Source organism: Aspergillus karnatakaensis, assembly GCF_047715665.1.
Source record: "Aspergillus karnatakaensis strain CBS 102800 unplaced genomic scaffold BJY04scaffold_85, whole genome shotgun sequence".
NCBI classification, from domain to species: Eukaryota; Fungi; Ascomycota; class Eurotiomycetes; order Eurotiales; family Aspergillaceae; genus Aspergillus; species Aspergillus karnatakaensis.
This window is the reverse complement of record NW_027395797.1, coordinates 22,630-49,805: the sequence shown is the minus strand read 5'-3', so window position 1 is coordinate 49,805 and position 27,176 is coordinate 22,630. Positions and strand designations below refer to the sequence as shown.

Here is a 27,176-nt window from a genome sequence, read left to right as displayed (position 1 = left end):
GTCATCGGCTGCAGCAGCACGCTAGTCTCGCCATTTGACGATTTTGCCCCTCCTTTCCTCTCAGCCCCAGCCTCAACGCCCAGTTACTGTCCACTGTCAGCCCTGATATCATTCTTTCGTCTTTTTTCTGCTGTAACGCCTCCCGGCTACTTTTTCTGCTGCCTTCTCCCGTCGTTCTAACTCCGTTTCACACTTCTGCCTTGCGCCCAGTTCCACTGAGGGCCCTTTTTATTGGGCTTCATCCTCTGTACCCTGAATCGATCTATCAGCATTGACTCAGCCTTGTTACCCCACCCCCCTCCATATCCGTCCTTTCCGGCTTTCTGGCGCCTTCTCCCCTCGTCTTCTTTTTCCTATTATACACCCCACCTCCCCCCTTCATCTCGAAGTTTCCCTCATTCTATTTCCTCATTTGAACCACCCCTCATGTCTTCTTACCTATACAGAGAGCGCGATCGAGAAGACGACTGGGACGAGCCTCGCTCCGGCGTCTCGGTTAAGCGCTACGTCATACCACCAGAAGATCGAGAACGAGAGCGCGAGCGAGATTACCTCTTTCGTCGCGAGGATTCGGGCCCAAGCGAGCGAGAACTAGTCATTCGTCGCACAACAGAGCGCACAGAGCGCGAAGAGCCCATTATGGTACAACGCTACGAGCGTGAGTCCGAATACGACCGCTCCGATAGAGACTACTACGAACGTGAGTACATTGTGTCAGAACGGCCGCGGCCCAGCCCTGAACCCATCGTCATCCGTGGAGATCAGCCAGTAATTATTTATGAAGCTCGAGGTCCTGTCTATGTCAACCCCCGCGAATCAGACTATGAAATTGTGCATCGATCGGAGGTGGAACGAGAGCCAGCCTACTACTACCATCGCCGTGTCCGAGAGTACGACAATGATGACCGCCGTATCCGCCGTGAGCTTAGTCCTAGCGACTCCGTTTCGCAAGCCACCCGTCGCCGCGAGGATGACTACAGTAGCGACGACAGCATGGTTTACATCCGCAAAGAGACAAAAGAGTACGACGACCACCATCGCCGTCATCTAGCTGGGGGTGCTCTGGTTGGTGTCGGTGCCGCAGAGCTACTCCGGAACCGGCGCAAGAAAGACGGCGAAGAAGTTTCTGGTGGCATTGGTCGTCTTGGGCGCGACGTGGGTGCTGGTGCTTTGGGCGCTGTTGCAGTTGAGGCTGCGTCGCGAGCAAAGGACTATTATCGCAGCAAGAGTCGGCACCGCTCTCACTCCTTTGATGACGATCGAAGCTCCCGCTACAGCCATCACCGCCATTACAGCCACAGTCACTCGCGTCACAGGCGCAGCCGCAGTCGATCTCACTCCCGGTCTCGTGCCAGGACCTTCGCAGAAATTGGGTTGGGAGCTGCCGCCATTGCTGGGGCTGTAGCTTTGGCTCGCAAGAAGTCGGACAACGATCGACGCAGCCGCTCGCGTCACCGGCGAGGTGTCAGCTCCTCTCGGTCAGGAAAAGATGATGATAAGCGCAGTCAGTCGCGCCGTCGTAAACACATGGCGGAGGCCGGTTTGGCAGGTGCCGCCGTGGCTGGTCTAGTTGAGAGAGCTCGTAGCCACTCCCGCAAACGGAGCTCTCGCTCTCGATCCAAGAGCAGGATCAGAAAAGCACTGCCGGTCGTTGCGGCTGGGCTAGGCTCAGCGGTAGCTGCCAATGTTTGGGACAAAAAGAAGGAGAAGAAGGAAGCCGAAGAAGAGCCTCGTCGTAAGGAGCGACGGCGCTCCAGGTCCAGAGGTCGAGCGCCATCCGAGATCTACCCTGACCCTACCCGTGACTCTGCTGGATTGATTGAATACGGCGACCATCCTGTGCACGGAAGCATCCCAGCTGCGAACTATTACGGCCGCCCCACGAGCCCTGGGGGGTACCACACCGACGCCTCTGATCGAGTAGCTCGCGATGCTGGCTTTAGCTCCGGACACCGTGGCCGCACTCGCAGCCGCAGCCGCAGCCGCGCTCGATTCAGCAGCAGTTCCCCAGACTCGATTGATGAGGACCGCCGAAGGCGTCGAAGCCGTCACAGAAATCGCAGTAGGTCGCGCGATCTGGCAGGAGCCGCTCTGGCCGCCACCGGCGTTGGGTACGCGGCTCATAAGTACTCACAGCACCGAGACCGTCAGAGGGACGATAGGGATAGAGATAGGCAGCGTAAGTAGTCTAATTAATACTCCCCGGTTAGTCCCTGGTTAGCACGCGACTAATAGTGCGTTAGATTATGAGAGCGATGGCCTTAGTCCATTTGAAGAACCATTGAGTCCAGGCCCTTACCCGGCTTCTCCTGCCCCGGGCCCAACGAACTTCGATGGTACTCAGTATCGACCCAGCAACTACTATCCCCCACCTCCGGGTTCAGCCCCCGCACCAGCCCCTCCCATGGCCACGGGTGCGGCAGCACCTTATAACCCAGCTGACTATCCTCCACCACCCAACGCCGCGCCTCCTCCGCAACAATACAACTACCCTCCCCCCGGACCGGATGCTTATGCACCCCGGCCGCGGAGGGCAGATGAGAATGTGAGTGCTGCACGGAACATATCCCCTCCAACCGCACAATACCAACCTCACGATGGTGTGTTGAGTCAATCACGCCTATAGCCGAGCGCTCTGCTAACATATTGGCCTTTAGGTTTAGATGACCGCTCTCGATTAGCGACACCACGCCCAAGCCGTAGAAGGTCGCGCGCTGGGAGTGAACCCCCTCAGCCCAAATCCGTTGCATTCGATGTGGATCCGCCCCAAGACAAGAAATTGGATGGATACGAGACCGATGATAGTGACTCTACTGTTGAAGCAATGGATTCGGGCCGCCGTCGCCGCCGCCGTCGACACCGTCGCCATTCTGACCGACGCCGCCATACTTCCTCCGACCCTTACCACTCGAGGCGTGGTTCTACACGAGATGACAAAGTTAAACGAGAAAATAGTCTGGAATCAGACTCTGATGCAACAGTCGATTTACCTGACCGGTTTGACCACCATGGCCGACTTCTTCCTCAACCGGGCGATGATCCACTGGCCGACAAACTTGAAAGTATGCTGAAACGATTTAACCGAGTGTTTGCGTAATTATTAACTTTTGGGTGGACTTGTGATTTTCTGATGACACTTTATGATGCTTTCTGCTTTTGATTTGACGATTCCAATGACGACTCACGGCCTCACTCATATGATGTATATGATCTATGATAGTACCCTACCTAGTACCCTGATTTATGATTAATGAAGTCTTACTACTTAGAACTTCACAGCCCATCTAATAGTAGAATCAGCAGGAGCAGCACGGGTGGGCTCAGGGCGCACCTGCCGTTTTGTACGCAGTACTCGTACTCTTCTTCCGCCTTGCGCCTCGCATTCCGGAGTCCACCTCACTCAGCCCAGCCTTGTCTTGACCACACAAGAAAACAACACTACTACAAAGTGCAAAGTGTACCCTTGCTATTAGTACGTGAAAGCGGCGTCATTCTGTATCAGGAGCCAAGAACATGGACTCCAGTGTTACGAGCTGGAGGCTGTAGGGTCTTAGACGGACATTCTTCCCATGCTGCGGAGGATAGGCATTGTGAGATGATCGATTTGTGCACCTATAGAATACGGAATAAAAGCACGGCTGGGAGATGTTAAGTTGAGTTGCCGGGCAGAGCCTGGTGGTATATGTGGCTATCCTCAAGTATCGTGATATGCTATCTCTCAGTGTTTATCTCAGCGTGAGCGTGACGTCGAAGGCCTGTACTCCGGATAGATGAGAGGATTTCTATGGATGGCCCAAGGAGGTGTGCACTCGAGCCGGCATAGGGCGTGTTACTGGGCTGATCTAGATGATCACGACTGATTGCATTCATTTCAAGAGAAAGACAGGATTATAGCTGAGATACATAGATGGTATACTATACGAACACGAAAAGAAGTCAAACCACACATGTCCACTCTCAACCCACCCTCATGCAACAGCATGCACCATACTGGCATACAGACTACCCAACCAAAGGTCTAATCCGCCCTCATCAACTTCTCCAACCTCAGCCTCAACGAATGCTGCCACCACAGCGGCCACCCTCTCAACGTCTTCGCCATCCACCCCGTCGCCCCGGGCACAAGCACATGCCCACTCTGCCCCGTAAGCACCTGATTAACCAACGCCTCCGCCACCGTCTCCGGATGCAACAGCGGCTGAATAAACGTATCCTCCGGCGTAAGCTTATCAATCAGCGCCGTCTTCGCAAACCCCTGCGTAAGCAACACAGTCCTCACCCGCGGCGCATTATACCGCGTAACCAGCTCCGCAGCAAGCCCCTCGTGGAACGCAATCGCCGCCGCCTTCGTCGCCGAATAATCGACCATGTTCGGCGTAACCGTGTATCCAGCCTGCGAGGCAACAGTAACTACCATCCCATGGTTATGCTTGATCATATCCGGCAGGAACTCCTTGGCCAGCCAGTAATGCGCAAAGGTATTGACCTCGAACTGCAACCTGGTCTGCGCCTCTGAACTCCCTAGTATCGTGCGCGAACTACAGATGCCCGCGTTGTTGATCAGGACCGTCGGCTCGCCCAGCGTCTTGCGGATCGCGGCCGCGACATCGCGGATCGCATCGGGGCTCGTGATATCGCATTTGTGGAATCGGACGGTCGGCGGGAGGGGTTCCTTCGGAGCTGCAATATCCAAGATCGCGACTTTGATGCCCCGGTTGCCGAGGAGCAGGGCGATTTGTCGGCCGATTCCGTTGCTTCCGCCGGTGAGAACGACGACTTCGCGGTTCCAGTCGAAGCGGTCGGCGACGCCATTGTTGAGCGCGCGTTGGTTCAGGAAGGCGTTTACGCGGCGCAGGACGGCGAGGGAGGCGAGCGCTTTCAGGGCGATGAAGGCCTTTGGGTGTGCGAGGGCGAGGTCTTGGCCTTTTGTTGTGTAGTGCGCGAGGAGCAGGAGGGGGACGGTTTTCCAGGGGCTGAGGACGGTTCGTTGGAGGAGCTTCCCCACTACGTCGGCTGTGAACCCTATTTTGTAGAAAGCCGGGATGTTAGAGTGAGCGGGTCTAGAGTGGAGAGATGCAGATATTGGGGTGAAATGGCAAACCTTCGCGCGAGAACCAGAATCCTTGGGATGGCATTTTGGATGTTGGTGGCGGATGCTTTTCGGTTGATGGGGACAAGCAAGCTAGGGAGCAGCGAGGTTTTCATATAACAGCAGCGGTCAAGGGAAAGAGCGTGGCCCCTTTCCAGGATGGATCAGCCACTGAATTAGGGAGAAGGGCCATGACTCGTTGGAATCAAGGGTGGTTTGCTTGTCCTGAGGGAGCAGAGTGCGGGGAAGGGGAGGAAGAAGCATGCGAAACCGAGGTTGTCAAATCACACGCGGAGACGGACCGAGGGGACTACTACTAACTAAAACAAACATCCAGCTGCAGTAATAACTAATATCAAGCCCAGAATAATATTATCTCGTACGCTATAAATGCATATTCAAAAGTCCCTCCCACGCCATCCCCTACTCAACGATGCACAAGAGCAGGTAGGATCTCAATCAATAACTCCAGTAAATACACCAACCGTACCTGATGGGAATATATGGAAAAAGTGAAAATATAACAAGTCGAAAATGACCGACAATATCGCTCTCGATTGCCGCCCTTTCTTAGTGATGCATAGAATGTAGTGTGGTCGAAGGACAGAAAAGGAAAGATGATCAAGGAAATCCAACGAACGGCCGTAAAGCTCTGGTGTTGCGCAATGATTGAAAGGATAAGTTGGTAAAAAAGGTAGGCTCGGTCTATTAGCCTATGAAGAGCAAATGAAGGGTAGATGGATGGATGGTAGTGTGAGCAGAACATAGAGTTGTTAACTATGCAGACAACCCATTATCTACATCCGAGGCCGTGATGATGGGCGGTTCGTCAAAAATTTTCTCGTAAATATCGGTGAGGATTTTCGCATCGGCGCGTAGACTTGGTGAGATGTTCCGATGCCGCAGCAAGAATGCGATCGTACGTCGCAGAAGCCTCTCGAGCTGTTCTCGATTCACAAGTTCTGTAAGATGCGACATGTACACAGTCGACAGCACGAGCATGTTTCCAAATTGTCTGTAAGAGTCAGCATAGCTACAAATCACAGTTTGGGTCTGGCATACGCATGAGCGGTTCCAAAGATATTGGTGACCACCGGGCGTCCCTTGACGCCGTCAAACGCTGTAGTGCTTCGGATAGCACTATCCACGCAGATTGCGCACGCCCTCCGAAGCTTCTGGGGGAGTTCTCGATAGTTATTGACCTTCATCGCCCCGAGACCCAGGTCGCTGGAGATGCGAGTCATGTCAGCCCCCTGCTGCCCATGAGGGGACATCTGCGTTTGTGATGAGCCGGGCGTGTATCCGGGGCGCATGTCAGACATCGGTGCAGGTGCGCCTTTGTCCGGTCCGGAGTATTCAAGGGCGTGGTAGAGAAGTGGTCGGTGGATAATGTAGCGTGCGCCAAAATACTTGGCCCTCAGTCGGGCGACATTGATATCGCTCGCAGGCGGATCGCTATTTTTCCATCTCATCCCTGGTGGCAGACTACTGCGCCATAGGTCGAGGTTGACATTCAACATCTCCTGCACGCTAGACTTCCACACGTTGCCTCCTTGCCCTGTGGACTGGTCAGTATCAGACATACAATGATATTCACAAAACCCACTGTCAACTTTGTACAAGTTCCGATGCACCGAATCAAGGATCTTTCGAAGGTGAATTTGAGCGGAATAGTGGAACATGATCTTTGTTTCAGGTGCGAGCTCATCACCGTTCGCGCCAATACTGTGCGTGCCTCCTGGGTGCGTAATGCGCGCTTCGGAGCGAGAAATTCCGCTTGCAGGAAGATCCAATTCGGCCAGCATATCACTATTCAGGTTAATCCAACTTCTCCACAGCTCGTAGCAAACATACCTTTCCAGCTGCAGACAGGTCCAGAAAGCAAACTCGACGAGGTCCTTGTAAGTACCCGGCGACAATAACCGATAGGATTTACTAGATTCTCGTTAACAGGGGTCTTGGATAGATAAAAAGATCGAGTCAAGGACTTACTCTACGGTTAGCACCTGGCAAGCCCGGGCCGCTTGAGCAACCCAGGAGTAACTTTGGAACGGATGGGCAAGTTGTCCAGCATACAAACTAGCCAAAAGAGTCGCCTGCGCATAACGAAGCGATGTGGCGCCTTGTAGATTGCCGAGGATCCTCGTAGCATATTGGTAATATACCAATCCAGGAACAGTGTCGGTGTTCTGAAGATGAGGGGGGTCTGGAAGTGTCAAGAGGCTGTCGTCCGTCACAAATGGAGTAGAGACTGAGTGCTTTTGATATGGTGAATAGAAACTGCCTTTCGGAGGCCCCATTGACTCCAGTCCAGCAGGAGATACAGGCCCGCGTGGAGGCGTGACCGGAGTAGGCTCATTTCGGTAGTCAATCACATGATCAGTACACGGCCCACGTATGGGTTGGTCGCGGACCTCGCAGATACGGCCAAGAGCGAGAACAAGCATGATGATGGCGTTGAAGAGTGTCTTTTCCACCCTCTGGGGGCCCGTAGGCGGGCTTGCATCGTACGCGGGTTGGTGCATTGTCTCTCCTGAGCGCTTCCGCTTGGCACCCCTTGGTGCCTCCATCAAGTTCTGCGCATTGTGGGCCGGCTGACGACAGTGCAGTCCAATGAACCTCTCCACTCCAGCTGTTAGGTCATGTACGCCAATAAAAGGATGAAGCTTGTGAATATGTTCCATGTAGCTGTCGCGGTACTGACGGACAGTCTCGGCGTCAAGCAGCATCACCCCGTCCTCATCGAGACCTTTGAACTCGGGGGGTGTTTCGTTGAATCTAGTATTAGCGTTCCAAGCCACGGTCGGTGGAGAAGTGTCAAAGCTGGACCCTCCGTCCATACTCGTGTTGATGCTGGTGGTTTGCGAAACAATATCGTCGTCAAAATCCTTCGCATCCTCGCGCTCCTCACCGCGACCTTCCACCCGAATCACCCCGCGGCGTTGTTCCAATCTCATCACATAATCTTCGTCATAGTGATACGGCTGGAGTAGCTGGGTAATCGAAGGCCATCCAAGCAGTTTGTGCGCTGCAGTCGTATGTTCCACAGGAATCGACAGCTCCCCGTCCTCTCCGGTAGTTTGCAAAAGTCCTCTCGCATACATATTGGCGCGACTGTGTTCATCATCGTCGGGTTCTTGGGTCTTGACTTCGGGCTCTACTGATTCCTTCATCCGATCTACTTTGACAGTAGGTTGAGTCGTCTTTGTCGAAGGCTTCTTGTTGTTTTCGAAGACGAGGTGATCCAGTTTCGTCTCAAAGGTTCGTTGAAGATTGGAGAGACTATCGAATTTACCGGTAATGAAGTCCTCCATAGCTTGAAGCCGGTCAATCACTAGTTGCGTAGATTTCTCCTGCCTGAAATTGCCGTGTTAGCTCGCAGCGGCGTGGCTGGTAGCAGAAGGACTACTGACTTGTGCGGAGGGACTTCTTTGTAGATGCAAACCAAGCTGTTTTCTTTGCAATGGCTACAGGCAGGGCGTCCCTCATCACATTTGGCCTTTCTTGCTCGGCATTGGTCGCAAGCCTACGATGTGTCAGTTGAGTCATCTCATGCAGTATGGTAATAGTACCTGCTGCGCTCGGGTTGCCTTGCGGTGTCGCATATTCATTGAGCCCGTCTGGTAGTAGCCCGCATCATACGGGCCGGGGGTTTGTGAAATTGGTGGGCCTTGGGGAGGATATTGATTTGGGGGGAGCGATTGTGGAGGAAGCGGGCCATCTCCATTTGTGTGGGGAACTTGATCGGGGGGCGGATACGACATGCGGCCTCTAAACTCAGGAGCAGACAGAGGTGATGATTCATGCATAGATCCATTCATGGGCTGGTGGTAGTTCGTATTTGGTGGAGGCGGAGGCTCTGAGGGAGCATGGGTCGGCGCAGGTAAGCTCGCAGGTCGGCCGTAAGGCCCCTCGGGGGGGAATGGCGGCAGCTCTCGATTCTGCATGGGAGGGTATGCCTGCGAGGGCATAGGCGGCTGGGGGCCAGGGCCAGGGCCATTGGATGGCCGTCGCGGTTCTGCATGGTGCGGATCGTATGCGGGCGGATATGGGCCGCGCCATGCCTGATCGTACACCACGGGGGCGCCTGGCGCAGGCAAACCGTGAGGTGCGTCCGCGGGCGGCATGCGACCCATGGGAGCCGGTGGCGGGGGAGCGGAGTACTGGGGGGGGATGTATCTCGATTTGTCGTCGTTCACGATTTCCATGGTCGCAGGGCCAGGACCTGACGCAGGAACTCTCGACAAGCGCGAATCGACAGCCGACGGATCTTCGTACGCGATAATCATACGGTCAGGAGGACATGGTGAGGCCCATGTGGAACACAATGGATGGCGGTTGTTGCGCGACCGGGGGCAGCAGGCAGGGACGGCGTCGCTGCGTTCCAAAAGAGGAAATCAGCTGCCAGTTCAGCTGTGCGGGGAAGGGCGAAGACAAGAGACCGGAGCGTTTTTTTTTTTTTGTTTCGTCGTGTTTCTTCGTGGCGATATTCTCTTCAATAGCTGAAGTACTAAACAGGAGATTCTGACTCCGGTCGGTTTGCGTCGGAGGTGTATGATTCGCGCTTTTCAGAGGTCACACGGGGAGGGGTGAGGATCGCTGGCAAGGGGAAACTATGAGACGAGGCTGTCAGCACTCAGCAGGGAAGACAAGGCAAAAAGCAGAGGCAAGCAAGCAGGCAACTGTACATAGGGAGTCAAGACGATGGAAAGAAATGAGGTAAAGAACTAGCGTAGAATAGTTTACCCAAGGAGGTGGTAACTTGAAAGAAACAAAAGCATGATTTAGCGGGAAGAAGAAGAAGAAGAGGGATACGGATAGTGAGTTAGTTAATGATGGTGGAGGAGGAGTGGATTGATGGGCTGGATGGAAGGGGAAAAAGAAAAGACACTCAGACTGACCCCATACTAGTTAGTAGTAGTAGTTAGTGTAGGTAGTGTCAAGGAGGGGAAACAGAAGGGAATAAACAGGAATTATTATAATTTTCAACAAGACAAGACAAGACAAACATCGGCCTGAAGAAGGACAGGGGGGGAAGAGAGGAGATGGAGGAGATACGTACCCAATCACCAAACCAAATCAATGCGATCGATAAATAATAATAAAGAGTCAACGGCAGTCTTTCTGGTGTTCTCTCTTGAACAATAATCTTCTTCAGACTCAACAGGAGAGCAGATGGGAATGGAGAGAGCAGTCGGAATATTCTGAATTGAAATAATAATAATAAAATGAAATGATTATTTGATGGATTCCCCAAAGGGCATTTTGCAAAGTTGCTGGTGCGGGCCTCCGTTAAGCCACCAAAAATTGACAGATCGGTTTCTTTCTTTCGGAGCTCCGCTTGCTCTCGAACAGGTAGACTTGCTCTGAAATTACATCAATTGCCTGCTTTCCGTCAATCCTTTTCTATTTCAACATTTATGATTTACGTAGTAGTGAGGAGGGAAACTGTTACTCTCACTGCTTAGGCTCTCAAGCTGAAGCGGAGAATTCAGTGGAGCACCGACAGAGTGGGACAGAAGAAGACACTGAGAGAGAGAGAGAGAGAGAGAGAGAGAGAGCTGAGGATAAACACTACTAGATACTGTCTGACCGAGTTTTCTCCAGTCCACAGCTTCAGCGGTCGGTCGCTGCCCAATCCACGACGAGCTCACAATGCTTGCAATAAAGATAGTCACTTACCGCCAGTACGGTGTATGAGCGCTCAGAGCTCAGAGTTCAGAGTTCAGAGTGTCTGCTCAGTTAATTCCGTTGGGTACCCATCTGGAAACGGTGATCAAACAAGATTAGCAAGGGGGGTTGTCGGTCCTATCTTGAAGCATGCGGGGGCGTTGTCTATTCCATACATTGTTGAAGCAGATTCATCAAGAATTAAAGCTACATCTTGATCTTTGACTCTACAGTAAAGTATTATTGCCAGCAGAATATACATCCTCTGACAGAAAAACCGGTTCTGGTCAGTGGCTCGGGTAGATTCCTCGTCTTGATCTGTACACACATTGCAGTCCGTATGCGCTCCAGCCTCCAGCTGCACTCTCTGAGTCTGTCGTCTCAGATAACAAATCAATTACTACGTACATGATCACCGCCATTGCCACTCTGCTCCATACTCAAGCTCCATCTTCATCTCTCCTGACTCGCTGCCGACCCAAACAGCTCTTTAGTTACAGTCAAGACTCAATCGCGAGGGGCACGCCGTTCCAGCAAGCCGGGACACTGGAGATGCTAGTCTACACTGCGTCCACGCCAGTCAGAGCTGGCAGAACGGTGAAAGACAAGCCAGGTTGCCACTCCTGAAGATACATCCAGCCAATTGCTGCCTCTTCATACCGTGTCTCGTTTAATTCCGATTTCCGGCAGCTCCTGATCTACAAAGCTAAATTCCATGATCCCGTCTCCTGGAACCGTGACGGAACCCGCCGCGGGTGCTGGCAGTTCCCTGACCAGATTGTCCCTGACGAGTGGCAACAACACTGTTTTAACTGTCATCATCTCTGTTTCTCTTCTCTGGGGTACGCCTCCCCGGAGTACTCCAGCCTGCCAGGCCTGTGAATTACGGAGAGAATGACGTCTGAACGACGACGCTCTTTGCTCGGAATAATTCATATATCTCAAGCCAGGATCAAGCAGCTAGTCCACAATAACCTCCGCCATCACAGACCACACCTCATAAAATTAGATCAATCCTCTGTCAGTGGGGCTCTGCTCCGTCACTAGGTAATTACCCAGCACCGGCTCTGTCCAGTCCAGGAGCAGCTCCTTCAGCACTGTGTTCAACTTCAAGCTCTGTGGTGCAGACCCTCCAGCAAGGGATAGCCCTGTGCAATATTTCGTGCAGATGGGCTTGAGCTTGAGGCTTGAGCACCTTGAAGAACCTCCATTTTCGTTTCCAACTAACGGGCCTGGAGTACAACAGAGTTGTCGTCTGTCAGAGGCAGCGGTTATCCGTTTAAGATTTTCCTGCTCTTCTTGTTTGTCTCCGGGACACCCGGGACCAATGATTTCTCCAAGAGCTGGAGTTGGTAGTGGCAACACCTGTCCAGTGTCAATTCATAGATTCATAGACCTCAGGCACTGCACTTACCTCTCTGGGATCTTCAATCCGACGTTGTCACTTCTACTGTTACCTACACGCTCCTTACTCCCTACAGTAGTTCATCGTTTGACTTGCTTGACTCGCAAGCCTTCCTGCTAGTCCTCCCTAGCCGGATCGATGGCGAGATGGACGATGAAAGAAAAAGCAATCAGAGCCAGCGTTAACTGCATTCGGCAAACAACAGCCGAAACCTAACCGACTACAACCGTCATGGTTGTTGCTCATCTCAGCCTGCGTCGTTGCAATGTGCCTTGGAAGTTGAAAGCCGCTCAATACTCCGTACTGGACATTCATCTCCGTTGATCATGGACGATTCTTGAATGCTGATAGGCCCGAGTCAGTTCTTTCATGAATTTCATCTCATCTCACTCGAGTCAAGCCAAGTCACAAGGGCAGCCGTTGTTGTTCCCTCCGTAGGGAGTATCCGCCGGAGATCGATGACAATCACATATCGGCCAAGCAGATCCAACCGGAGCCAACTCGCACCTTTTGTCCCTCTTGTTCTCACGTATCCGTATCAGATCATCATGGCCGATGCAATCCGATCCATTTCGCAGCGACCTTTCTTCTCATTCAACCAGCCCTCCGGGACCGCTAGTCGCCGAGTCAGTGCTGGCGTTGACGATAACGGGTCCGGAGACCGTATAGTGCGGGCTATTATTGGCCGATGGGGGCGCCGATAATCCTTCTCGTGAGATGAAAGCCACGCTTTCATGAGCGTGACTGTGCTGGAGAGTGGAACTGGGGGAGCACGAATCGAATCACATCACCAACAGCTCGCGTCTTGAAACGGGCTGGCTTGATTGGGAATATGGTGGGTGGAGGATGGGGGTGTTGGATCAAGCTCTGGCATTCCAAGGTTCGATTCCGGTTTGATTCCGGGGTTTGCTGCTGAACCTTGGAACAGGATGGATTACTGATCTTTAATCATCTCGACTACTTCCTATCGGCTTTATGGTGAGCGAGCTGAAGCTGGAAGGCTACATTGAATCATGGCGGGCATATCTGACAGCGGGAGCGGCCGCCAGCTGACTCTCGAGGCAGCCAGCCCCTCCAACGTCCATTGAACCTTCTTGTCGGTTAATCTCTTGAAAAGAAAGTGAGGCTGGAAGTATAATTGCAACTACTAACTAGTTACAATATTGGTTTAGCATAGCATCACCTTTCCTTCGGCTCTTGTCTTGCCACTGAAGATCGAACTGAGACCGCAATGAGACATTCAGTCTATCTTCCAAGTTTCAACAACAAGGCCATCAACGAGTCCAGCTCCTCCGTAATCCAGAAATACCATCACTTACTAATCCACATCAGCTTAGTGATATCTCCTTAATGGTGAATCACGATTTTCAACCAAATCCAATGATCCATAGGCCAGAGACAGTAAATCCCGAACCGCGGGGTCTTGGCATCTCCGTCAATTCCAAATACCTGGCTTCTCGGAGGTTAATCGGATCTTCTTCTCCTTCTTTGTTCCTGGCCGAAGGATCACCACTAGGGTCGAAATGGCTTTGAGAAAACGCGATTGGATGGGCTTATTTCCTCCTGAATTATTTTCCAGAAGGGAGGTTGGCAGTTGGAACAAAGAACCGTCGATCCGCATGTTCCCGCAGGTGGCGGGTATCGACGGTTGAGATGAGATGACAGTGATGGCAGTGATGGAAATGGGCACAGACAGGTGCCAAACTGCTGGGTTTCGAATGAAGAAATCCGATTCTATTGTACAAACAGCTTGAGCCTGAAAGATTCATAGTGGTGAATTACTGTCTACAGAGTACTGCCTGTTCCGCAAGAGGTTGATGTTGACGATGCTCAAATGGATATATATAAATATAACTCTGGCGCTTAAGAAAAGAGGTTGTAAGTTGTATCACCAATTCAGACAGACAGGCTGTGATACAGTCGGCAGTTAAAGCCGACTACAAGGTTCACTTCCAAGGCTGTTCCAACCTTGATTTGACCTCAGCGCGCCCAATCAGTAGCAGTTGAGTTTGTATATCATCCAGGCGCAAACGGAGTTTGATTCCGACAACCAAGAACACCATCAAACAAACAACTCTTGCGAGGGAAACTGCTTCGCGAACGACAAGAAGCAGCCAGCCAGCAGCATCCGTCTCCCTGCATGCGGATCATTAAACTATTTCTGCAGTCGGCTGTCTGTACCACCCAGTCTGTCCTGCTGCAGGTTGAAGATTCTGTCTACAGGCTATTCCAGACCACTTCTCCAGAATCGGCATGTCTTGCAGAATCACCCCTGCACCCACATCCACCCCCAACTCCAGAAATCAGACCTGTCCATTGTCGAGAGATGACGGGCATGGATGACGAGCATTAAGCGTCAGATCGAGCCGCGACCATGGGCGTGGAACCGATCGGTTTCTTCTACCTGCTTGCGATCTCAGCTGCTGTATCGATCGATCGTATTGCTCTTCTGCAGCACTAGGCCTGCACTGTTGACCTCCTGCCACTGCCAAACTTCCTACGCCGCCCGGTACGGAGTAGTAGTATAATAAATATGTATGTGATCAATGTGACTTGACCTCCCCCCGCATTAGCGGCTAATTTGAGTCTTGAGTTCGTATTGCCAGAGACTCCCACACTGACAGCTTGGCAGCTTGACAGGCCGTCACACTCGAATGTCGAGTCAACAGGCACCAAGTTCAAATCGGATCTGTAATTCCTCGCATATATCACTTGATTTGAAGTTGATACTCATTCGCACTCACTGACGACGGTATATAATTCGCTTCTTATTCATCCAATCGCTTCCTCAACCCCGTGCACAGACCGCTCCCTATTTCCAGATCCCCAGCCCAGCCCCGGCATTCATCACCGGCCACTCTATCACCCTCTCCTGAAACCAATCACTGGTTGGATCTCGCTATCCCTATCCTATGCAGAATCAATGTGATGGGATTTGATATTCCTTCATCCAATGACACCAGCTCTGCTTCGCACCCCTGTCTTTTCCAGAACCTCGATGGACCACTCAACGAATTCCGATGGGCGTTTATCGAGTGATCAGGAGGCGCGCTACTGCATGGTTGCTGCTTGTTTGCTCGCGGCTGAGGGGGCGATGGCTGATGGCTGATGGCGTTGGCCTGGGTCTCAACTCCGTGTCGAGTTCGGCGACGCGAGATGGGCGACTGGTGGTGGTGGTGATTGCATGGACCGAAGCTACTGTCGAGGCAACGGCGCCGGCGACAACGACTGGCTGTTCCTCGGTGCCGACGAGCAGGCAACGGAAGCAAACAATCAAATCACAGGACATAGGCACGACGGGCGCACTCGATTGCCATATTTAGCCATCCGAGTTGCATCTCAAACTGCAGCACCACGGCCGTCTTGTCATCATCGGAAAATCCGAGCGAAGAGCCCGTGACTGTGACCTTTGCCCGGTATACAGTAATACTCCATAGTTAATCACACCGCACTCGAGTCTCGACAGATACTGTACATGTCATGTGTCCATGTCCGGAGTACAGCGAAACGTCAAAGTCGACCTGTCACATCCCGCAACGGTCTGGAACGTCGTCCTGCAGATCACCCCGAACTAGCACGGCGCAGGGGCCTCTTTTTGTTTTCTGGAGACTTTGCTAGAGGATTATCTCTCGATCTTTAATAGGCAGAATGTTGAGCTTGTCAGGTGTTATTTTCAAGCGGAATTCCGCTGGTTTCCGCCGCCGGCGTCTGTCCGGAGGACAGACGGACGATGGACGGACTTGAGCCCTGAGGCGCACGGAGCAGGAACAGGGAAGCTCGGGTAGTATCGCCTAGAGATCGATCTGAATTGTGAGATGGGGTAAGGTAGGGCTTAGTCTCGATAGTATAAGGTTCTTGGTGGACTTGGCCTTGTGGTATTTGGAATAGGGCTCTCGGCGTGGAGGCGTGACTTCCAGGGTACAAGGTGAGGTAGGTAACGAGGTACCACTACTTGGTACCAAACTCTGGACTCTGGAGTCTGGAGTTCGTAAATTGGTCCGGTACCTCGCTTTGACGGCGAACTCATTCTTCAGAAAAGTACCTTGACGCTATGGTCTTCGTCTCGAGCCTCGAGGTCTATGCGGCACACGGTACTGGTTACGGCGCCGTGCTCAAACTCTAAGCAGACATGGTAGACCCTGACTCCTTGGGCGCTACCCCTACCACAACCGCAAGCTTAGAGGCTAGGAAGCTGACCCTTCTAGAATATCGCCTTATAGCTAAGCCTTAAGCGCTGGGGGTAAGCAGAAAGCTCCGCGTTACGAGGCCTATTAACACGGTGGAGCTTTCTGGAACTCCGAGTACATCTCAAGTCTACCATAGTCGTAGGCTCAATTCATTGAGCTTGTATAATCCACAATCGTCTTCTCGGCCACCGAAAGATATCGAGTCAGCCACTCGCAACGGTCACAAGCCCTAGATTCAGATTCAGCCCACAGATGTCTGGCCACGGCTTGAGCAGCTGTCTGGTCTAGGTTGTCTACGTACCACTACGCACTGACTGGATGAACATCGCCCTCGAATACCATGTCCTAACAAGGCAGCGAGTCGTACATCAGCGCACGGCCAAATAACCAGCGCCTCGCATCGACTCTATTTTGATCTTGTGAATGTGGCCATATCCCATTCGTGGACTTGTATAAACTCCGAGGCACGTACCCGAGTACCTACATCAGAAGAAGCTCAATAGTCAGTGAGTTTTGAGCATCATAATGGCTCTGTATGCACTTGCAGTAGGGTCCGTGCTACTTCTAATCTCCCCAACTCGATTTCACGCAGGTCCGTCTCTAACCGTTTAACAGGCAGGGCCTGGACTTGAGCGGCCGCTCGAGCCTCAACGCAGCGTAGGAGGCCGGTTGCCTCTTCAACGCTACATACCTCGAGCCCAGATCTGTCCTGGTGCGTGCTGTCAAAGCGTCTGCTTAGGTACAGGAGGTACGTAGTCACCCAGTCGCGTGAGGTATACAGAACTGAACCTTCGTGCTGAACCTTACCTTGAACTCGGTCCCTTTAGCATACCGTGAACCAGGCTCTCGGGTCAACGAGGCTACCATACCTACAAACCTTCTTGTGCGGAGCCCTGCAATCCATCCGAAGTATCGTAGATTTGGAAGTCAAGTGAGTCTATTGTATTGTAGATACAAACCGTCAAGCCCTGGCTCGGATCGAAACCCTGACCTGATTTGAGCTACGTGCCGATACTGTATATCTTGTCCTATCTAACTGCACAGCGAAACGTAACTATTGACAGCCAGCTATTTAGATCCAAGCAATAGCCACGTATGTTACCTGCAGCACCAGCACCTGCAGGCAACATCGCAAGCCTTGACATCGATCTCGATATCGACCACCCCAACTGCAGACGGAGCCCGAATCCAACCTCCAGCCTCACTCCGACTCCGCTCAATGAGATGACATGGCACTCGCACATTGCCATTATGATCAGACACGCAAATGAATGAGCGAGGAGCTACCCACTAGCCCTGTACCTAGCCCTGTACCTAGGGATCATAAGATCATAGAATCCCTTTCGAATTGGCACCGGATAACTTATCCGCGCCCAATTGAACAACCTTAACATCCAGCACCAACCCAACATTTTCACCTGTGACCTGGGTGGACCTCCCTCACCGGCGATCACCGCACAGACAGTGATATGTATAATCATAATCATAATCATACTGGTAAAACAGCTCAAACCCCTTGCTAAGCGCAGAGAATTACAGTAGTCCGCTGTTACTGTCCTGCCCTGTACTGCGAGCGTTGCTTAGAGATTAGACACGTACGCTCGGTGTTTCAGTTCAGTTCATTCGATATTTGATATTCGATAGGTCCTTCCATAATCCAAATCAATCCATGATTCATTTGCCCGGATTTCAAGAGGAGAGTGAGGCTTGATATTTCGTTCTTAGCGCTTTAAACGCGTCTTTGGACTGGTGACTAAGGGCGTTGTCTCATTGAGAAAGAGGCAAGGGCTATCGAAGGCATCTGTCTAGAGTCATAAGTAGGTGAAGTGGATCGGTATGTTAGGTTGGTAGATAAGGCAAACGCAACAAAGCCATTCATTCATTCATTCATTCGATTGTCTGTGCGTGCCTTGAGGTGACTTTGTGTGGTTCTTCCCAGAACCACGGATACGGTGTCCGCAACCATGGGCCTGGACTTTGAAAACCAGAATTAACTAGACGCTGGGTCAGGGGTGCTTGAACCGTTGGGACTGGGGGAGTCGAAATGCTGTTCTTGCGGTGAGGTATAGTTTCCTCGTTTAGTGATACCTATTGGGCGCGGGATGCGGTGAGGTGACTTCAGTGGCTTGAGCGGTCGTGGAGGAGCGGTGCTTTGCCTCTCTCCAAGGCTTTGGAATGAACATGGGGTTAAGCATTTTTCGTAGGCGTGAATGTATGGGAAAATCAATCGATGGGATATCATTCTATATTTGCGTAGACGAGAGTAGAGACATGGCATGTTTGAACGGACTCCAGTCTAGAAAGTAAAGCCATATACAAACTCACTGCTCTGCGCTACCGGGCAGCCAATCTATCTAAATAACAAGTATCTACAATATGAAATGAATCTCGCTCCCAAGCAGCTGGGAGTGCCAAAGGTGAGCCTGAGCCCGGGTATACTGTACTCAAGAAAGGAAGGCCCTGGATCTCAGAACTTCCGCAGGGAGCAGTGGAATATCGTCCAGATGCCCTTGAACACGTCGACCCGGTCATCCGCATCGAAGAGATCGTACCATCTAGTTCGGCGAAGGTTGAGGACGTGCCACGGCTGATCAGGGGATGAGTCTGGAGGGACGGAGCTTGATCCGTTGGTGACGATGTCGAGGTAGCGACGGTGGATGCGGAGGTGGAGGATGCAGAGGTGGTGGTTGATTGAGGAGAGCATATAAATCTGGGTCAAACGTTAGTTGAGAACTGAGTGAACGATGGCAAGGAACTTACGTCGTCATAAGGAGTGTCCCGGTCCCGGCCAATTTGAATATACCGCAGCCGTTTATCCCAGAGGCTCGAACCAGGCTGCACAATCCTCCAGTAGTCGCTGCTGCTCATTTTCCGAGTGAGCGTTGGTCGCCGGAGGAGACCTTGGGCGGATGCCGATGATCTTGAACGCTTGCGTCCGCTAGCTGCGGCTTCTTTCTCCTGCTCGTTTGTAACCCGTACGCTGTCGCCGATGGCGTCGTTGGGTGCGCCGCCCCAGCGTGGTACGGTTGTCCACCATTTTCCTTCACCTGGTCGGGTCTCGACTTCGCCTTCGCGTGCTCGCTCTTGCGCAGCAAGCAGCATGGTCCCGACTTCGCGGACGAGATCGCAGATATCTCCTATGCCGAAGCCGTGAAGCTGTTCTGGCGCTCGAAAGACCGTCTCGGGGCGACATTGCGCGACGAAGACAGGGCCTTCGAGCATTCCGTTCCGAGCGAGCTGTCTGTCTTTCGGTGATCGCGTAGCCATGAATGTCTGGCGGACGGGAAATAGTAGCGTATTCATCGCTAACCGGGGAGGAAGTACCGGGAGAGATACTTGACATCCAAAAGGCCAGGCGGCCATCTCAGTCAACGCGCGGACCACCTCATCGCGAATCTCCTCCGGCATGTCCTGACCGGCGGCGACACGCCGGCCTTTGTATTTCTTGACTAGTTCTGGTTCTGCTTGTGGTTTAGAAGAATCCTCGGCCTTGTCCACGTCCATTGGCGTGGCCTCCCTCCCCCCCCGAGCTGGTGTTTCCTCTTCCTCTGGCTCCGGTGACTTCGGCCGCTCGTAGTACTCGTCTAGACTATCGTCCCAATATTGAGACATGCGCTCGAGTGCTGTCCAGAACTTCCTTGTCTGTGTCACCCTTACCCGCTCACGACCAGCGCGAGGGGGGAGTCTCGCAACCTCCCGAAAGGCATCGTCATTATCGAGGCGCAGTTCCTGCTCGAGCAGGTCAAATTTGTCCTTCGGCGGGTATGGGTTCTCATTGTCCATGATAGTTGGAGTTCCGTCGGCGGAAGCGGGGTGGCCGAGAGATTGCTTCGGTAAGTCTAACTCCCAGGGGAGTGGAGGGGCGGTTGGTGCGCCATTGTGGAGGACGATGCTAGAAAGCGGGACGTCGGTCTCAACTTTCAAGTTGAGGTCTTTGAACTTCTCGGGACAGATATCTTGAGGGCGGCGGATGGAGGCAAGAGCAACATGGACGTTGCGTATTGATTCTTCGGAGGGGGTGTCGGGGACATCAGGGAGCCTGTAGATGGGAAAATCGAGGGTGGTTGGAGGGGGCGGGGGAGTGCGCTCATTCTCGGGCTCGGAGCCAATTGCGGGGAGACCTGGAGAAGGAGACTGTTAGCATTGAATATGCAGGCTGTAGCTTTGTCTCTGTGTTGGTGGCGTCGCTCGGAAATTGCTCGCTTATTGGGTTCCAGTGGCTTTCTTGGAGAAATTGAGTCTCATTAGGTTGTTTAGGTGGCTTGAATAACCGAAGGTATCGTTGTCAAGGGGTAGCCTTACCCAGCGCACTACTCCATCCAAACATATTGACGATCTTTACTTGGCGAATGGGGTGGGAATCAATTGCACGAGAGCAGAAGGTAGAGGAAATCACATGAAATTATAGCAGTTCTGTTAGAAATAAAATGTGGTTCAAGGGGGTGAGGGGTAGGATGGCAGGAGGCTCATTCGCAATGAAGCTGAGCACAGACACAATAATATTAGGATTGTTGAAAGGGGAGAAAGTTGAACCAGAAATCGAGAGGAAAGGGAGGGGAAAACGTCAAGGAGCCAAATGAGCACCGTCTCCCTCGATGCATAAGTGGAGCGACATGACACTCACACAACGTCGCTGGAGCTGTGCGCTAGCCAGGGGTTTGTCTCGCTATCCTGATGCGGCATCCACTGCATGCATAGTCGGTAGGGCACACAGTGAGACTCTCTTTCTCTCTTGAACAAAGTACTCCAGGCTAATGAGATGCAATTGGGGTTTGAAATCTGAAGCTGATGATGGCATTCTGGAGAGCCCGGGACCATGTCGGCCCGGGAAAGCACATGACAAAATTGCCTTTTTGGGCCGCATGGATACAGACAAGACATCTCCTCCCCATGATAAACATCACGAGTTTCAACTACCGTCAGTGCGCTCGCTGTACGGAACGCATAAAATCTAATGTCTCGCTGTTAGCGGTTATGCTGGCCTGAGATATGAGCAGGTCTTCACGACGATTTGGACATCGCAGCAGCAATGCCCCGGCCTCTCAACGCTAGGTAGCTTTCAAGAGCCGGTTTCGCCTCTACTACCGCCGAAGATTGGATACTCTGGCAGACTAATACCTATCTACGACAAGCTCTCATGTTTGATAGGTAGACATGATTACCTACACTTCAATGAGGAAGAACGGAGATGAATCTTTTGACTCTCTGTACGCAATCCCTAAAGAGGTCAAGCGGCACCGGCTGGATTCGATTACTGTATTCGACAGTCAAGGACCTCGGAAAAACATCCCGAGCTAGAGGTAGAGGCGTTGTGTCTGAATGTCTGTGGATTCTACCGCTATCCCGCACAGGAGGAATTCGAATCTTGAGGTCTTGGATCGTCTTTTGACCATGCTCGATAGAGGACGGGGATGCGACCATATACCTCATGCGCTCTATCAAACCGTACGATTAGCTCCCTCAGTGTGTTGTCTTCTCAAATGGGAGGTAGGAACATTCCTTATATGATAACGGATGCGGCCTGCAGGTTATTGAGGACATCCAAGAACGTACGGGCAACTAAAGGTAAACACATTTATTCCCAATACCCTCAGCACATATCTACTAGCTTTTGACTAGGTGTGTCTTCGGAGGCGGTTTTGAGTCTGTTCTCAAACTGCACCGATGTGAGTTGACAGCTGCACTTTCATGGTTCACGCCAGCCACACATCAAAGCCATCGAGTACGGGAGCTACAAAAACAGTGGTCTTAGCAAGCATTGCTACCTCGCTCATGATTCCTCGCTATCATTGTTGAGCGATAACCCAGTCTTGGGATGATATATTAAGAGCATGCTGTGCCACCGGCAAGTGTGCTCCATACCTCGTACATCGGATGGCATGTAGCGTTTAAAGGCCATGCTAGGCTCATGCACAGCGCTCTACTGTCTAACATCTGTCTTCTAGCTATAAAGATCCGCCTTGGTGATACACATACCAATGGCAATGCCGTTCTTTTTCAAAACGACGGGGAGGTTTGCACCTTCAACCAGGTGTCTGGCGAGTGACACAACCCCGATGGAATCTCTATACCTTAGAACCCCAGAGTAACTATTCAACAAGGCTCGTAGAAAAATACAGCGATAGGGCGAATGGTCCAGCGACTGATCAGCCTGGGTTATAAAACAAGTGGATTTTTGCAGCACCCAGTGACCCAAGTCTTCAATTCGCACCATCACAACGCGAGGCCGTCGCGTAGTAAAGAACCATGCTATAGCCGACTATTATTATCGACGCCATGACACTTCATTCTGCCGGAGCAGTCGCTAGTACGAGACCGATGAGATAGCCCTGCACTAGTCTCCTCCGAAAACGACGAGGCTCGCTTCTGTATATTAAAAGGCCCTGCTCATTGGACGGATTCCGTTTCATATATTCCTCCGTGCAATCCTGTCGCTCTAGACCTCCTCTCATCGAGGGTCTGTTCTCTGCTGGCTGAGAACTCGCATGCCCGTTTAATTATGCGCGTCATGGCGCTCTGACACTCGTTCCTGGTGGTGTCTGACTCTCATGCACAGCCCAACGTCGATGGAGAGGTTCTTCTCTTCCCCTCTGTCCGTTCTTCCCCTCGACATTTTGCTCGAGCCAAAGGCATTCCTGCGCGCCTCTTCCTGCATAGTTCCTAGGCTGGAGGATTCTTGGTGAATCTTCAAAACTGCCATGGCCTGACTGGCTTCGTTACATCCTTCCTTTCCTTTCTCAGTTTCAGATACCTCTCGTTTACACAACGTCAACTTTCATTGCTGCGCAAGCAGCTTCCACTCCTTACCCCTCAGAATCTGTTCTCAATGTAGTTGGCATCGATCGTAGAGAGTTTGTCTCGGCGACATGTCAGCTAACCCATCCATCATCTTCTATCAGGGCCTCAGATGTACAAAGGTCCCGCGAAAACCAAGAGCTACCGATCCTCCTCGACCTTCTACTACGTCTTCATCATCAGGCTCTGGAACCGTGGCAGATGAACCAACTTTTCATCAGGCATCATCCTCGGACCGTTCTACCGCCCAGTCTACGTCTCGCGAGGACACTCCCACTACCACCACCACTGCACCTGCGAGGACCACCAGCAACTTGACCTCAGATACAGAACCATCCTCGTCAAGCCAAGCGACAAGCCCAGACCGAGAAGCAGACCCGTCAGACCTGTATACCAGTACCACGTCAGACGAATTGGTTACTCGCACCACATTTATAACTGAAACAACCACTACAATTCAAACCACCACACCCAATTCACGGCCCATTGTCTCTACGACCGACGATGATTCCGAAGATCCTCCATATGCCACAATATTTGGCAGTCTTTTTGGCTCGTTATTCCTTATAGCACTCATTGCTATCATCCTCTTTCTCTTCTTCCGCCGCCGCCGTTCTCGTCGGGACCCAACAGCAGCAAATTGTTGGAACGTTCGCACAATATTCCGAGGTGACCGCGCATCCACGGGCTCTAGAACAAGCCTGCATCGAGACTTCAAGCCCGAGACATCTTATTTCTCAGACGCATCTCCAGCCTCATCCACTCTTTTCAAACCAGGCATCAAACCATACTTCGATAACCCCCACCACGAAACCAAAAACCAGACCCGCTACTCCGACCCGTTCTCCGACCTAGCGGAAGTCCCAAACACTCAAGACCCCAAGAGCTCTATTGTACCGTTCATAATGCGTGGTTCTGTGATAAATCCGGGAGCAGATGATGAACATCCGGCGCGTCCTGCAGAAACCCACATACCCGATCGAGACTCTGTGCAAAGTGGAACAAGTCTGGGTAGTACTCTTGTACTTCCCGGGCGAGGTAGCATAGGGAGTGACTACCAGGAGACTACTTACAGTTTCCCAAAGCCACCGGCAACCGGACATTCGTATCCTCGGGCAGTTGTTCGGATGGAGAATGCGCGCAGCGATCCTTTCGACTTGGGGCTGGATGACATTTCAAGTAATAAGCAAATCTCAGCATCTAGGCGGAGCTCTGGGACCATTCCGGTTGTATTAATATAACAAGCATGGTGGGTTGTTTGCGAAAAGTATGTAAACTGTTAGCGGAAATATATATATTGTAATGCTTTTGCCTGGATCATTGACTTACATGAACCCACATTCTTGGACTGACAACCATGGCTCATTCCGATCAGAACTGCGGTTATTCAAGCTTTAATAATGTGTATCAACTAATTGTATATCTTGCTTTACAATTAACAAATGACCCTTTGCCAACAACAAAGCAACCTGTTTGATGAACAGTCGCTTGCTCCAGCCACTCTGATTCCGGCACGTGAATGATCCCCACCGCCCAGCCTCACCGCATCCCTCCTCCCAGCAATTCATCCTCAGCTTCACAATTCTCCGATCGAGCAGTCAGATGCCCGAGCAACACAGCGCATTCCCATCGTATTTCATCGTTTTGCATTGACATTTCTCTTAGTTTTTGACAGATATACCCCGCATTCCTCCCCATGAGCCGCGATTCACCCAAGATTCCATTAACGACTTCATCGTGCCATCAACTCGATCCAAGGCGCTAAACGCTAGTGGCCGATTGTCTGGAGCAACCAACCCGCTCGCCTTTCAAGATCCACGGTTCAGCTCTCTTGTTTACCGCCGCCCAAACATACTCTCGGACTCTCCTCCAGCCTCCTCGAGAGACCTTTGATCCCCTCAATTCTTCTCTTGTACTTTTACGATTTACGACCTTGTCTTTACTACTTCTATTTTTTATTTATTTTCCTTCATCCAGGCCAATTTAAACAACACATATGATTGCCTGACTCGCTAGGCGCGAAGTGCTCTGAGCCCAGCCAGCCCATCATGTTCAAGGCCCTTATGGGCGGGGGCCGTTCCTCCTCCGACCTGCGCAGCAGCTCGGGCTCGAAGAGCGGCAGCCGCCGCAAATCCAGCCATAGATCCTCTGCTTCGTCGACAGTTAGCCGCAAGTCCTCACGGGGTGACGACCGTGATCGAGGCTTGGGTGACCTGTCTGCCTATCCGTCCTCGGGTAGCCGGAGCAGGCGCTATGCAGAAAGCATGGCGGACGAGTCTGTTGCATCGAGCTATGCGACTGCGCAACCGAACTACTCGGACGATCGCGTTGTCATCGAACGAACCCCGCAACGCAGAGACACCGACTACGATGATCGCGACGACAGGTACCGGGATGATCGCGATAGAGAACGGAGGCGCGAGCGCGAGCGAACTAGATCGGATAGAGACGAGTCAAGAGATCGCGATAGTCGCCGGCAAGAACGCAGCCGAGCGCATTCTGGGGATACGTATGCGAGCGGTGCGGTGCCGGCGCCATATATCCCGACAAGTCAAGACCATTCTCAATCACCATTCCCCGTGACAACGTCCGGCCCGCCCGATGCGCATTCGCCTTCGATCTACGATCCTCACGTCCAACAGCAATTTCCCGGCCAATTCCAGAGCTCCTCCAACGAGCCCTACCGCCCACCGAACCCTGCGGGTGAAGCCGCCGATTACTATAACGACCAGGGACAGTCTGTCGCAGAGCAGCCCGGTGTTCGACCGAAGCCGCCCCTTGTCATCCCAAATAGCCAAGCGCATTTAATGACAGCCTCACCGACCGCAAATCCACCGCCAGAGCCTAGCAGTGTAGGAGAGACAGGCGCTGCGGCAGCATATTATACAGGTGAACAAGAGCATGCCGGTCTGGAATCTGGGCAGCCAATGTACGGTACAAATTCGAGGCCGCCAAAGCCATCGGGTCATTCAATTCCCGCAACTGGGGTTGCGGGAGCGGCAGCCGCCGCAGCCGCGACCTATGGTATAGGAAGTTATTCCGCTGAACAAGTACTTACCGAGTCTCCTGCTGCATATGCTCCTCATGCTACGACCAACCATTCACAACAGCCTCAACACCAATCAAACTCTCATGGTGTGGGCACTGCGGTTGGTGCGGCTGCAGCTGGCGCAGCAGCAGGCTACATGCTGAGCCATCATCACCATTCATCGTCAAGCTCCGACCATGTTTCTCAGTACACCATGCAAAACCCGGACGATATATCTCAAATAGGGCCTGGATACTCTGGCGCCCCTGTTAATCCAGCTTTGTACGCCGCGGGCGCAGCAGGAGCGGCAGGAATTGCGTATGCTGCGAGCCCTCTGCACCCTCATCATGCTGCACTTTATCACGGATCTCCATTTCAAGGTGGAGCAATGGCTTACCAGCAGCGTCAACGTGGTCCACTAGACAAGTTCATTGACTTTTGGCGGGACCCGGAGGGTGTGGGCAAGTTTGAGGATTATACCGAGGCGATTGGGGTCTGCAAGTACTGTTTCGAACCGGGAACAACCTCGAAAGATGCACCGCGACCCCACCATTACCGACGACGTCGTTCATCGGACCGCATGAGCTCCAGCTCGCGCGTCGATAAACTCAATCGCTATGCTTCTTCGGAGGACGAAAGCCGACGCCGCAAGTCTGGAAAATCGTCTTGGTTGCCTGCCATTCTCGGTGGCTATGCGGTCAAGTCGCTCTTTGACAGTAAAGACTTTGACGACTCGTATAGCGTCAAATCTGGCCGAGTAGCGGGCGCCTACCCGGAAAGCGACAGTACCTCTGCGTCGGATAAAAGGAGTCGGACTTCGCGCGGCGTGTATAAGCGGTCAGAACGGAGCCATTCCAAGGAGCGCGTTGAGCGCGCCGAGTATCGTGACTCGAAAACAAGCAGATATGAAGGCTCACAAATCGTCGCTCGCCCGCGCTCTCGCTCTCGCTCTCGATCCCGATCCCGATCCCGATCATCATCAAGATCGAAAAGCCATACACT

At 52.3% G+C, this 27,176-nt stretch overlaps 6 protein-coding genes across 6 annotated transcripts; 3 read left to right on the top strand and 3 right to left on the bottom strand.

The window, feature by feature from the left end:
* Window positions 1–22: 22 nt before the first annotated feature.
* On the top strand, window positions 23–3,310 carry BJY04DRAFT_166169 (DUF3824 domain-containing protein). The gene is made up of 3 exons (XM_073709130.1): window positions 23–2,179; window positions 2,244–2,600; window positions 2,658–3,310. The coding sequence occupies exons 1-3, from the start codon at window positions 427–429 to the stop codon at window positions 3,095–3,097; spliced, it is 2,550 nt and encodes an 849-aa protein (XP_073565104.1). The 5' UTR covers window positions 23–426; the 3' UTR covers window positions 3,098–3,310.
* BJY04DRAFT_202367 (short chain dehydrogenase/reductase family protein) lies at window positions 3,279–5,472 on the bottom strand. The gene is made up of 2 exons (XM_073713192.1): window positions 5,102–5,472; window positions 3,279–5,022 (listed from the first exon to the last, which is right to left on the bottom strand). Exons 1-2 carry the CDS (start codon window positions 5,133–5,135, stop codon window positions 4,019–4,021), a joined length of 1,038 nt encoding a protein of 345 aa, XP_073565103.1. The 5' UTR covers window positions 5,136–5,472; the 3' UTR covers window positions 3,279–4,018.
* clcA (putative C6 finger domain protein) lies at window positions 5,362–9,429 on the bottom strand. The gene is made up of 7 exons (XM_073719797.1): window positions 8,662–9,429; window positions 8,503–8,615; window positions 7,082–8,446; window positions 6,944–7,024; window positions 6,696–6,898; window positions 6,152–6,647; window positions 5,362–6,104 (listed from the first exon to the last, which is right to left on the bottom strand). The coding sequence occupies exons 1-7, from the start codon at window positions 9,376–9,378 to the stop codon at window positions 5,867–5,869; spliced, it is 3,213 nt and encodes a 1,070-aa protein (XP_073565102.1). The 5' UTR covers window positions 9,379–9,429; the 3' UTR covers window positions 5,362–5,866.
* A 5,599-nt stretch (window positions 9,430–15,028) lies between these two features.
* BJY04DRAFT_202358 (uncharacterized protein) lies at window positions 15,029–15,564 on the top strand. The gene has a single exon (XM_073713191.1). The coding sequence runs from the start codon at window positions 15,185–15,187 to the stop codon at window positions 15,485–15,487; it is 303 nt and encodes a 100-aa protein (XP_073565101.1). The 5' UTR covers window positions 15,029–15,184; the 3' UTR covers window positions 15,488–15,564.
* A 3,014-nt stretch (window positions 15,565–18,578) lies between these two features.
* Window positions 18,579–21,093, bottom strand: BJY04DRAFT_202357 (uncharacterized protein). Its single transcript, XM_073713190.1, has 3 exons — window positions 20,654–21,093; window positions 19,112–20,472; window positions 18,579–19,061 (listed from the first exon to the last, which is right to left on the bottom strand). The coding sequence occupies exons 1-3, from the start codon at window positions 20,676–20,678 to the stop codon at window positions 18,819–18,821; spliced, it is 1,629 nt and encodes a 542-aa protein (XP_073565100.1). The 5' UTR covers window positions 20,679–21,093; the 3' UTR covers window positions 18,579–18,818.
* A 1,686-nt stretch (window positions 21,094–22,779) lies between these two features.
* On the top strand, window positions 22,780–24,572 carry BJY04DRAFT_202353 (uncharacterized protein; the record flags this gene model as incomplete). Its single annotated transcript, XM_073713189.1, has 1 exon — window positions 22,780–24,572. A coding segment is annotated over exon 1 (1,165 nt), but the record flags the coding sequence as incomplete, so codon positions are not given.
* Window positions 24,573–27,176: the final 2,604 nt, after the last annotated feature.

Excerpts from the sequence above, each read along its gene's own strand:
- BJY04DRAFT_202367 (XM_073713192.1), bottom strand. The coding sequence starts at position 5,135 with ATGCCATCCCAAGGATTCTGGTTCTCGCGCGAAG. Across the intron at positions 5,023-5,101 it reads ATTCTGGTTCTCGCGCGAAG|GGTTCACAGCCGACGTAGTG; the intron begins GTTTGCCATTTC and ends TCTACAAAATAG.
- BJY04DRAFT_202357 (XM_073713190.1), bottom strand. The coding sequence starts at position 20,678 with ATGTTTGGATGGAGTAGTGCGCTGG. Across the intron at positions 20,473-20,653 it reads TGGATGGAGTAGTGCGCTGG|GTCTCCCCGCAATTGGCTCC; the intron begins GTAAGGCTACCC and ends CTCCTTCTCCAG. Across the intron at positions 19,062-19,111 it reads GGGACACTCCTTATGACGAC|ATTTATATGCTCTCCTCAAT; the intron begins GTAAGTTCCTTG and ends CGTTTGACCCAG.
- clcA (XM_073719797.1), bottom strand. The coding sequence starts at position 9,378 with ATGATTATCGCGTACGAAGATCCGTCGGCTGTCGATTCGCGCTTGTCG. Across the intron at positions 8,616-8,661 it reads AGGCAACCCGAGCGCAGCAG|GCTTGCGACCAATGCCGAGC; the intron begins GTACTATTACCA and ends GACACATCGTAG. Across the intron at positions 8,447-8,502 it reads AAAGAAGTCCCTCCGCACAA|GCAGGAGAAATCTACGCAAC; the intron begins GTCAGTAGTCCT and ends CGGCAATTTCAG.
- BJY04DRAFT_202358 (XM_073713191.1), top strand. The coding sequence starts at position 15,185 with ATGGGCGTTTATCGAGTGATCAGGAGGCGCGCTACTGCATGGTTGCTG.
- BJY04DRAFT_166169 (XM_073709130.1), top strand. The coding sequence starts at position 427 with ATGTCTTCTTACCTATACAGAGAGCGCGATCGAGAAGACGACTGGGAC. Across the intron at positions 2,180-2,243 it reads TAGGGATAGAGATAGGCAGC|ATTATGAGAGCGATGGCCTT; the intron begins GTAAGTAGTCTA and ends ATAGTGCGTTAG. Across the intron at positions 2,601-2,657 it reads ACAATACCAACCTCACGATG|GTTTAGATGACCGCTCTCGA; the intron begins GTGTGTTGAGTC and ends ATTGGCCTTTAG.